The sequence below is a fragment of the Ziziphus jujuba genome, chromosome 12 (assembly GCF_031755915.1).
Source record: "Ziziphus jujuba cultivar Dongzao chromosome 12, ASM3175591v1".
Classification (NCBI taxonomy): domain Eukaryota; kingdom Viridiplantae; phylum Streptophyta; class Magnoliopsida; order Rosales; family Rhamnaceae; genus Ziziphus; species Ziziphus jujuba.
Window position 1 is genome coordinate 21,103,728 of NC_083390.1, and position 12,452 is coordinate 21,116,179.

Consider the following 12,452-nt stretch of genomic DNA (forward strand, 5'->3'; position numbering starts at 1 on the left):
TTGTAACTAAAATATATAATATGTACAGTGGAAAATACATATAATTTATCATATACAAAGCTCTCAAACCATTATTATAACCAAAAAAAAAAAAAGGAAAAAAAAAGAACCATAATCACATTTAAGAGCGGATACATATAAACTTACTTTTATGAAAACAGAAGAAAAAAATCAAAAGAAACAAACCGTGAGCAATTTTACCTAGAACGGTTGGACGAATTTGATATACTACCAGAGAAATTTGTTTACGATTTTTTTGGTTACCAAGCTATGTAACATTACCTAGTGAATTCCCACAATCATAAGAGAGAGAAAAGAAAAGAAAAGAGGTAGATTAGTATACTGAGCAACTGATAATGGGTTCCTCTGTTTCAGTAAATTTTATCGTGTAAAAGATAAATTTAGGGATATGATAAGTGCTTGTTTAGGTACAAATTAAATTTCAAAAGTTGTAAAGGTAGCTTATGTGCTTTAATTAGATGGACATTATGATCTTTTAACTTATTAATTTTGGATAAAATTATCTACTTTATATTAAAAATAATTAACTTGAAATAAAAATAAAACTAGAAAAGGAAGTTTCTGAAGAAATTCAAAAGAACAATACTTATTAAAAACTTTGAAAACTAAGGTTACGTTTGGTTAAAACAATGATTATTTTTAAAAATTAAGAATCAGTAATTCCTAGGAATAAAAAAAGGTGGAATAGAATATCTATTTCTATTATTTAGTTTTGTAGAAAAAAGGCAAAAAAGTTAATATGAAATTTAAAAAAATATCAAAGTATAAAAAACAAAAAAAAAAAAACTTAAAGTAGCATGTTTTGTATTCTTTTATTTTATAAAATACATATTCTGAACCTTTTAGAAGGAATAATAATCCCTTATTTTAAAGAATTAAGATTCCATAGGAATAGATAATACAAATTTTAAAAATCCAACCAAATAAAAAAAAATTAAAATTTTAGAAGTCCTTATTGTATTTTACTATTTATTTCATAAACCAAACATATCTTAAGATTTTGTATTGTCCTATTAAATGGGTACTACACGGAAGAGCTATGAAGGCGTACGTGAACGCCTTCATATGGCACTGGATTGGTACCTCCCAAAACCTTGCAGTCAGAATTGATCACTTCCCAATTGAACCTTTTGACAACATGATGGAGAAAAGTGAGAATTTGGAGACGAGCATAGTCCTTTCCCGGACAAGTTCTAGGACCGCTCCCAAATGGGACATTGGTGTATGGTGGAGGACCTTCGATCGCGTACCTTGTTGGATCAAACTTCTCTGGTTCTGGAAAACACTCTGGGTCCATTTTTGTGGAGCAAACCGTCCAATAAACCTAAAGAAATTAAAGAATATGTACCAAGAAAAACATTTAATTTTATTGGGCTTTTGTTTAGAAAAAAGAACTACAAAATGAAAGTTGAAAGTAGTACTTAATTTGAGTACCTTCCATCCTTTGGGAATTGTATAACCTTCATACTCGAAGTCTGTTAAGGCTTCTCTAAACAAACCTCGAGTAGGTGGTCTTAGCCTCATTACTTCAAGTGCTACGTTCCATGAATACTTCATCTTCTGTACATCTTCCCAAGTAAGTGCCTCGCCAACTTGTTTGGAGCTTGCAATTTCTAATTGCTCTGTTTTTCAATAACCAATTATATACATCTCGGGTCAATTCTTAGTCAATCATTTCTATTTTTTTGGTTAACATATATATAAAGAAAATATTATTGATCACCATCAAAATCCTTCATTATTGGGATCTAAAGAAAAATATAAAAAAAAATGAAAATCCAACTCTGATTGGTTTAACTTTTGGTAAGAAATGGTATTTTAATTTAATATCAGAGTCAGTGATCTAAAATATTTAAAGTTTAAAACTCAACAAATTCATTCAAAAAAAAATAAATAAAAAAATTAAAAATAAAAAGAAGCTCAAAAGAAATGGCTTTACATATAAAAGAGAGTGTTAAAAAAAAATTAGAAAAATAAAAATCCACCTTCTATCAACTTAAGCTTAATTTTGAAATAAGTGATAATTCAACTATATGCTAGCTGTTTAATTTATTTTATTTTTGAAAACTCATCTTTCATCCACTTAAGCTTTTAAAAAAATTTGTAATTCAACTATATACCAGCTAGGTAATTTATTTTATTTTTGAAAATTTATTTTTCATCAACTTAAGCTTTTGAAAGAAATAGTAATTTAACTATATGCTAGCTAGTAAATTTATTTTATTTTTAGTTTCCCAAAAAAAAAAGCAAAAATAATTTTTTGAAACCACTTAATTGTTTTCATTAACTTGATACACATATTAAATTTATTGTTAAATCATTTAAATTTTTAGAAAAAATTTTAATTCAACACCCCCTTTAAATGGTGATGAATAAAGAACCCTTGAATTTTATTTGCCACTGCTAGCTAACCCTCATGGATATCATCTATAGTTCACCTCCCCTGTATATGTTTAAGTTTTAAAATGTAAAAAACGATTTAAAATACATCATATTAATAATTGAATAGTCCCATGTATTAGCTATAATTGTCAAAATGTATACCATAATGTGTACGTTTTGTGAATAGTGTTTATCATATATTGTAACATATCGTGTGTAGCGTATGATATCCTCTGTAATTACAATATGTATAAAATTATAGGTTTTCCTTTGCATATTAGTCATGTATGTTTATGATATTCCCAAAAAATCCCTTTCCTAATCCTTGTATGGTATATATCTTAAACATAGATAAAAACATAAATACAGTAAACTATAAACATCATTATTTGGTCGTATAAAAGTTCTATAAACTTTCTAAATATTTATGTTTTCATTTTCAATGGCATCATAATCTACATTCTTAGATGTCAATAAATCTACACTGCTTATTCTTTATAAAAACAATACATATCTTAGCTAAACTTAGACAATTTTACATAAGATGGCATTGTTTTGTTAAATTCTCACGTATTGTACATCTTGGTGTATCAAATGTATTGTACTAAACATGCCGTGCATTGGATGATACAATGCAATTTTTAATGCATTCAAGATACGTATCATTTTTTTTATTTATAATGATACATATCAAATATATCATATCGTGCATCGTAAGATAATAACAACTATGCTATAGTTAGCAATACTTTATAAAGTTTGAAAAATATTATTTATTATCATTAATGAAATATCACAATTAGAATCTATATGTCAATAACAATTTAAACGATTACCTTTTGATGGATTTTATTTTAAAGTTTTATAAAAAAATTATAATAATAAAATTAATTGCTCCAATTAACATTTACCACTTTAACACAAATAACAAAACTCATAAAGTTTAACCCTTAATAAAACATAAAACAAAAAATTATATATCCCAGTTCGAACATTCTCAATAAATCTCAAGTGTTTTTGGAAGAAACGTTATGATGAATTCTAATAATGATTATTCCCATGACAAATAATGAATTTTAAATTTTATTTGTCATTAATACTAGAAATAATTATTAATTACCATTAAGACTTATTATGATGTGGCATGTGGCATGTCTATTATTAATTGATTTGTATTAAGGATTTATATTTTTCAAAAGTCAAAAAGTGCTCATCTAATGCAGTATGTAATACTACCTGACATACAGCGTGGTCCCATTAGTTATGATTAGCACATTACCACCGTAAATTATAAAGTTTAGTTGGTGTCTTTCAATGAAATTAAAAGTAAACGCATAAATTAAAATAATAATAATAATAATAAAGATTTACCATATCGAACTTTCTCATAAATCTCAGGTCTTTCTCCAAGAAACTTCATGATGAAAGAGATACTAATGGAGGGAGAGTTAAAAGCACCAGATAGCAAACCCATAACTTTATCAGCAACATCCGCATCTAACAATGGTTTCCCAGTGCTTGGATCCGGTCTGCTAATCATGAAAGACAAAATGTCCTGCATCTGAGCTCCATTATCCATGGCGGTTTTCTTCTCCTTTATCAACAACTGAATCTCCTGTCTCACCTCTTTCGCGGCTTTCATTCCGTTATAGAAACTAGTTCCAGGAACATTCAGAGGAAGAACGTCAAGTGAGAGCATAATCTTATGCATCAAATTCGAAAGCTTTTCGATCCGAGCTGAATCTTCGAGTCCCATGAAAAATCTACCTGCCAGAGTTAAAAACAACAACTGTGCTTGACGATGGACGTTAACTATTTCTTTACCAACCCAATGGTTTTTCAAGTGTTCTTGAACTGCACCATCCATTATTCCTACGTAGTGAACCAGAGCATCAGTTCTCATAAAACCCGGAGCTCGAGTTATCTGCTTCTCGGTTTCGCGGGTTATCGAGGTTGAAGAAGAAGAAGAAGAAGAAGAAGAAGAGGATGGTGGTTGGATTGAGGAGCGGAAGAGTTTCTGCATGGATTGTGGACGCCATGATTGGAAAATCTGAAGCTCATTGGAAGCGATGAATTTGTGCCCTGCAGTTCCACAGAGAACAACAACAGGGTCTCCTAGTAAATTGGTTTTGAAGATTTTTGATGAGTGCTTTCCCATTCTATGGGATATAAATTTGTCATGGTTTTGATACAGGAAGGAAATGGCTTCGCCGACGATCGGGAAGCCGAAACTTCCCGGAGGAAGTTTTTCAGGTTTCCCATTGGATTTTGGCTTCAATGCATGAAAGATGAAGATGGCAAAGAATATTGGGAGGATTAGAGAAAAGGAAAGAAGAAAATTGTCCATTTTCTGGCTAGATAGCTAGCTAGCTAGCTGAGCTACAAGACAGAAGGGAAGGCAACTTGTTATGGTTGAAGTGAAAGCAGCTAGGCAAGTCCTTATATAGATGGGGGCAACGGGGAAAACTATTTAAAAATTCATGATCACTTTTTTTTTTTTTTTTAATGTAAATTTTTGTTTTTTAATAATAATAATAATAATAATAATTTTTTTTTTTTATTATTTTTTTTTATGTTTGTAGTTTTATTATTTATTATTTCTTTTGTTTAAGTTTCTGAATCCGTCAAACGCTTGGATCATGGACTATTTTACAGTCCATTGCTTATTGGATCTTTTTTAAAAGTGCTACTATATATAAGGCCAATGCGTAGTCTATGGTTAATATGGACTTTTAGTCTTAGTGGACAACTCTAAACACAAAGTTCTACATAATATTTTATTGGCCTATAGTTGAATTTCACTTATATATTTAAGAGTTTATTATAATTTTATATTATTTTTTCAACCACATATCATCTTTCAATAAATTGGTAAAGAAATTGACAACTATGACCTAATCCACACTAGGAAAAAAAAAAAAAAAAAAAAAAAAGAAATCTATGAGACTAACATTACTATAAAATTAAATTTTTTTTTTTTAAAAAAAATCATCTCTTTTACTTTCCCATATCTCCCACCAAACTTGGACAAACATTAAAAATCCTTATAACCAAAACCTCACACTCAAAATAAATAAAATAATAAAAATATGAAGTCTTGTACGATAATAATGACATTTCTCTAAAATTAAAAAAAAAAAAAAAAAAAAATCAGCCCTTTTACGTTCCCGTTTCTCCCACCAAAATCAGACAACTCTACCATTAAAAATCCTTATAACCAAACCCCCACATTCAAAATAAATAAAATAATAAAAATATGAAGTCTTGGACGGGTTAAAATAATGCCATTTCTATGAAATAAAATATAAAAAAATCATCCCTTTTCCTTTACCATTTCTCCCAACAAACTTAGACAACTTTACCATTAAAAATCCTTATAACCAAACCCCCACACTCAAAAATAAATAAAACAATAAAAATATGAAGTCTTGTATGGGTTTAAAATAATACATATCTTCAAAAATCTAACAATGATCTAACAAAGCTTTTTGGAATAGCGTAATTCGCAATGATCTCACATTTTAAATTCTAAGTCTAATAATGCATTTACCCTTCCCAATCAAAAAAAAAAAAAAACCAATCAGATACAAGTAAAGGTTTGACCTCAGTCAATCAGCAAACCGTCTACCAACAATTAATCATATCATGTTCTCATTCACTATTCACAAAATTAAGATACAAGAAAAGTGGCCCAAAAATAAATAAATAAGTAAAGAACATGACATTAGCACGCAAGCCATGGCTCTACACGAAAGCCGCCACTACGTGCATTTTTTTATTTTTTCTTACTCTACACGAAAAAGTCCAATGCTACAATAATTTTGATCTCATTATTATAAATACAAATAGAAAATAATTTAGTGTTTTTGATTTGAAATTAAGGAGGCATTCACACATTATAGATACTCCAGCAAATTAAGATACATATATATGGATGTATGTATATGGCATAGATGTAGAATTGAGGAATCTAAGTTCTACTTTAGAATCTTATGAGGGGGAAAAAAAAAGGTGGCCGTGAACATTTAATTGAAATTAATTTTAAACATGTATAAAATTAAAACAAAACAATTCTAAAGGATATATGGAAGGTAGAAAATTATGGAGTTTCATTATTTTTTTATTTTTTGTCTTTTGTACTTTGTTGTATGTATGTATAAGAGGACGTAATTTTTTGTTAGCTACATCCATCATTATGTATAGTTACATATACAACTATACAATTTTCTTTAAACAAAAATAAAAAACATCCTGATCGGTCAGATTAATTTGATGAGATAATATTGTTATTTGGATTGAAGAAGAGCCAGTTTTGTTTTTGGGTAATAAGGGGGAGCTAAAACCCCATAGAAACGAAACCATACAGGAATGATCTCACGGGGAGAACAATCTTTAGAAAGAGCTAATTTTGCTGGAACCTTGTTTTACATGCTTATGTGTATCCATTTCTTAGTTAATTAAGCAACGAACTACTGATGTTTTCCTTATAAAAAAAAAAAAAAAAAATCTTAAATTGTTGTTATTATTTTATATTATTGGAACTTAATTTACTTGTTTGAAAGTAAAAGACAATAAACTCTCTATTGTTGTAAAAAAGAAAAGAATAATATTAAAGATATCATATAGTTTACCAAATTATCTATTAAACACATATATATCATTATTGAATTGCTTTATATTTATTTATATTTTTTATTTTAAAGATTTACTTATTAGTATTTAGATTGTATTAATATGCTAATTGATCAAATAATATATATATATATATATATATATATAATTAGTAGATAACTGAATAGATTAGATGGAACGGGGAGGGGAGTTCATTAGTATCCAAACACCCAAAAGAAAATACATAGTTGACTTGGACTAATGCAATGTCCAGTCACTTCTTTAGAGATTCACATCTAACAAATGACCATAAAAGCAGTTGATTCGCATTATTTTCATAAGATTTTGGGTCACTTTGCTATTTTTCTGATTAGGGGGATAATTTGTTTGTAATGTGTATCTATTATCTTGGTCATAATATCTACAATTTTTATGCGTTAAAATAATATTTTGCTTTCCATCCAAGGTGGATTGGTAGGCCCTGCTGACCGTGGGCAAGAGTGGGTGTCTAATTGCGCTTCAGATTGTGGATATGAATCGAGGCCGACAATAACAACTTGTCCATACCACACAGCCAATATGTTATATATAAATATATTTGAATAATGTTTTAGCTCATACTATAAGCTGACAAATTCATGTTTAAAAAAATCATGGAAAAACTCTATAAAATAATTTATTTGGGATTCAATTTGGGTACCAGGTATGTTAAAATAAGTTTGTATTCAATCTTTTAATATTAATTCATCTTGAAATTGCTGGAGTTGAACAATATTCATAGTCATGCAGCCTGATGCTTGTTCACATGTGAACTTGAAGTAGACAAAGAATTGATACAGACGCAAGAAAATTTTAGTGGCTAATTTCTAGTAATTTTCTTTTTTTTTGTTTGAACAATATTCATAGTCATGCAGCCTGATTCTTGTTCACATATGAACTTGAAGTAGACAATGAATTGATACAGACGCAAGAAAATTTTAGTGGCTAATTTCTAGTAAAAAATGAAAAAAGAAAAATTACGATAACCACCTTTCATGTATTAACAGTTTATATATATACATATATAACCTTTTGTATTTTCAGAAATTATAAATATATAGACTCTCAAATTTAATTATTTTTTCTAGCAACATGGATCATTTTGAAATCAATATTTCCATATGTGACTATCACATTTTCAAGTAAATAAGCATAGCAAACCAAATGGTAAGGAATAAGGAGGCTACTCGACATCCACTTTAGAGGAATTAAATAATGTTACTCAATTTGGCTGTCTTCTTATATATATGTACCATCCATTTAATGATTATTTTATTAATCAAAAAATATAAACATAGATCCTAACCAATCGGCCCGCCTCTAATCAAAATAATTAGTTATTTGAACATGAAAAATATTTTTGGCCTTTGGGATGTGTTGTCAGGCAAGGTCACCCTGCATGATAAATTAAACCCAGATCAAGCAGCTTTTTAATTTATTTTTTTTGGGTTTCCTGAGCAGATCAAAAGAGGTTATATATATGCGCTTTGGTTTGGACTATATACTTCAAAAACAAAGTCAGACAAACATCAAAACCAACAATGAAGCATGGATATATGATTTATAATTTTTTTGTAATCTTCGATTTTTAATTAGAATTATTAAATAAAAGAATAAGATATAACGTGGAGATTAGAAGATCCGGACCTAAAGTAAACCCAGATCAAGCAGTTTTTTATTTTTTGTTTCTTTTTTTTTTTGCTGAGCAGATCAAAAGAGGTAATATATATACATATATGCAATATCAATATATATAAACAGTCAATTCATATCAGGACGACTTAATAGTTTTGATATCATATTTTTCTTTATCAGCTATTAGATTACATTAAAAATTTATATTTAAAATTTAAAAATAATCAAATATGAAATTAATAACATATTGAAATTTTAATTAGAAAAAACAAATGATTTTAAAATCAATAATTAATAAATATCATTTTAAATCTCAATTTTTAATGTAATTAAAAAAAAAATAGTCTAACATTAATATGATGAAAGATAGAATTTAAATCTTGTTATATGTGTTATATATTTCAAAGACAAAGTCCAACGGACATCGAAACCAATAAAGAAGCAGATTTATAATTCTTTTTAATCTTTGAATTTTGATTTGAATTATTAAATAAAAGAATAAGATATAACGTGTTGATTAGATGATCCCCATAAAAATCACACAAATTAAACTAAAGTGGGGAGAATGAGTGGTTCTCTTGTGCTTTGATATAAACAATTTTTTTTTTTTTTCAAAATTTAGGTAGTGCTAGAGAAAAATACAAAAGTAATAATGTTATATTTTTCATGAATTTAAGTTTTTAAAATAAATAGTAATTTAACTTTATATCATACCAAAAATGAATAAAAAAAAGATCAAATGAATATGTGAGAGTAATCCATCTATTAGCAAGACAAAATCCATCAGATATTTATTATGATAATTTTTTTAATAGTGGTAAGTTTATCAAATTATGTCATAGTATATTAATAGTTCACAAAAATTATACAGAAAATTCCTTAAATTTGATATTATTATTATTATTATTGTGTCATAAGAGGAAGGAAACAGTGGGTGGTTATCACCCAGTTCTTGGTAGGTTTTAATTATGATTTCATTTTTCCGACTTTACATTGGTTGTCGGTGTCAACCATCCCAATAAAAAAAAAAAGAAAAAAAAAGTAGTCGTTGTAAATAAAACTCAGCGGACCATTTTTTATGTTGTTATTATTATTTTTATAGCAATTTAGAGACTATTTCTCTTCTAAAATCAAAAAAATAAAGATAAGTTAATTTATAGCTAACTTCTATAGTTTCGTTTCATTTTTTTTCTTCCCCTCATTAATTATTTGCCAACGGTTGGAATTATAGATCGAAATTTGATTAAGTAAGCAGATATAAATAATAACGTGGCAGATATAAATGAAGACAATATAAAGTTTTGATTTTTCTCCAAAAAAAAAGAAAATTATATATATATATATATATACAGTTTTGATTGTTTTTGGTCTAGCAGAGAAATTATTGAATGTTTTTTCTTTAATAAATGATTTCCTCGCATATGCACTAAATTTCATAAAATGGAAATCTGCTTATCGACATACAACGCATTATTTTTCACACAACCCAAAAAAAAAAAAAAAAAAAAAAAAAAAAAGACAAACATACACATTTATCAAAAAAAAAGAAACAAACTAACATACACCGCATTATGGGCTTTAACAAACAAACGTTCACCGCACATACACATTTACCCAAAAGAAAAAAAAAAAAAAAGAAAGAAAAAAAAAACATACATACACCGCATTATGGGCTTTTTTTTTTTTTTTTTTTTTTGGGTAGCAAACCTTTCAGTCTGCCATATCTGATGCTTATTTTCAAAAAATGTTTAGAATATATGTTTATATTTATGAAGTCCCAAAAAAAATTTAGATATATTTATACTTTAGAATATGCTACCAATCTCAAAATTTGAACATTTCAAATGATTGTATTTTTAAATAAACTATAAGTTTTTTTTTTTTTCTGTTTCTCTTTTTTGTTTGATGGATAAAATAAACTATAAGTTGCTCCTCTGTTTTTTGCAATACTGTTTCTCCTTTTTATTATTACTATCGTTTTTGGCAACACTAAATGTTGCTCATCTAAATGTAATTAAAAAATAAAAATTTATACGATGTCTGACAATATATTGCAATTACTGTAGCATTTGAAAAAGGTTAGGAAATTTAAAATAGCGTTTATATATATATATATATATATTTTGTTTTGTTAAGAATTTTATTATTGTTTACTAATTTTTTTTAATAAGTAGTTTACATGAGAGTGAGCATTTATCTATCCGGGCAATTTAATAAATATGTTTTATATGCATTAATATTTAATAAATTTAGGTGAATCACTGACAAATTATAATTTTTTATTTTTATTTTTTGTCAATCACAAAATTATAAATTGAGTTGCTAATCCAATTATTCCCGATGATCCATGTATTTATTTATTTTGTATAATTATTAATAAGTTGTAAGAGTAATCCAATTCATTAACTATATAAAATAAATAAACACGTGGATCATTGATAGCTATTCCACTTGTCAGGTTCTGGGAGACCATTTTACCTAGCCGAGTAAACTTCAAAATGCAAGATTCTTCTTTCTTTCTTTCTTGTTCTTCTTATTTTATTTTTTTTTTCTTTTTTTTTTTTAAATTACTTATAAAATTTAATTAATAGGAAACTAAATTACAAATATCAGAATCTTGATTTGAGGAGGGTCATGATCGACAACGTGATTCTTTTGATCGGAATATTTGAAAAAAAAAAAAATTCAAAACCAATTATGGGTTTTTAATATCATATTGAAGATTTCCGTAGAAATTTGGATTTCAATTTAATTTACTAATGAAAACAAATAAATGGTAAAATAAAAATAGGTAGGAAGATTAGGAGACAATGACAAATTATATGTACAAATTGATGGGGATAAGAAGTGAAGAATTAATGAGCAGTCTTCCTTGGCTTCTACCAAGTATCAATCAAAAGGTTCAGTCTCATGAGAAGAAGCTTTCGACTTTTGAGTTCTATTGGTTGAGGGTAACTCTGTTCATGGGTTGTTTGTTATTTTTTACTAGATTAAATTACACTGTATTATTTTAAAGTCTACCTTAATTAATTTAGTTAGACTTCAAAATAATTCAATTTCAATTAAATTGATTAGTCCCACTTCATTTAAGTTGATTGGACTAGAGCTAAGTTTTGATACATATATATATATATATATATATATTTTTTTTTTCTTTTCCGTTGTACCTCAAAGTGGATAAATAAATTAAAAAAAAAAAAAAAAAACATAATGTACCGAGATTGTGATCCCAACCACATTCATAGTAGAGAATTGTATTTAAGCACAACAAACTTGACAAAAAATGATCACCATCCATTACCTTTAAATTTTAATTCTAAATTTTTCCTTCCCAATTAAACCAAAAAAACAAAAAAAACAAAAATCCCAAGTTGTCAGCAGTGACATCATTAAGAAAGTCATGAGGAATATATCCAAAATTAATCTCATAAAAAATGAAACCAGAAAAAGAAAAAAATATAAAAATTGGCCACTAAATCAACGTGTCAGTTTTTCGGACTCCAAAAAAAAAAAAAAAAAAAAATCAAAGTGCTTGTGAGCTCGAAGTTGGAGCATTCACAATCAAAAGTCAACTAAATCTCACCTGAAGTAGCAAAACAACATGTTTAGTATTCCACCTACCAGGACTCTACACAGGTTTGAGTAGCATGAGAATACCTACTCTAAAAAATGTTAAAGGTTTTTCCAATCAATGCCGTGTGGTTCCTTCAACATGGGTTTATCAAGTTCAGTGGACTTGGTGGATGGATACTGTTTTTTTGTCT

At 27.5% G+C, this 12,452-nt stretch overlaps 1 protein-coding gene across 1 annotated transcript; it reads right to left on the reverse strand.

The window, feature by feature from the left end:
* Positions 1 to 808: 808 nt before the first annotated feature.
* Positions 809 to 4,825, reverse strand: LOC107405724 (beta-amyrin 28-monooxygenase). Its single transcript, XM_016012815.4, has 3 exons — positions 3,775 to 4,825; positions 1,456 to 1,643; positions 809 to 1,345 (listed from the first exon to the last, which is right to left on the reverse strand). The coding sequence occupies exons 1-3, from the start codon at positions 4,748 to 4,750 to the stop codon at positions 1,046 to 1,048; spliced, it is 1,464 nt and encodes a 487-aa protein (XP_015868301.3). The 5' UTR covers positions 4,751 to 4,825; the 3' UTR covers positions 809 to 1,045.
* Between the last annotated feature and the right edge of the window lie 7,627 nt (positions 4,826 to 12,452).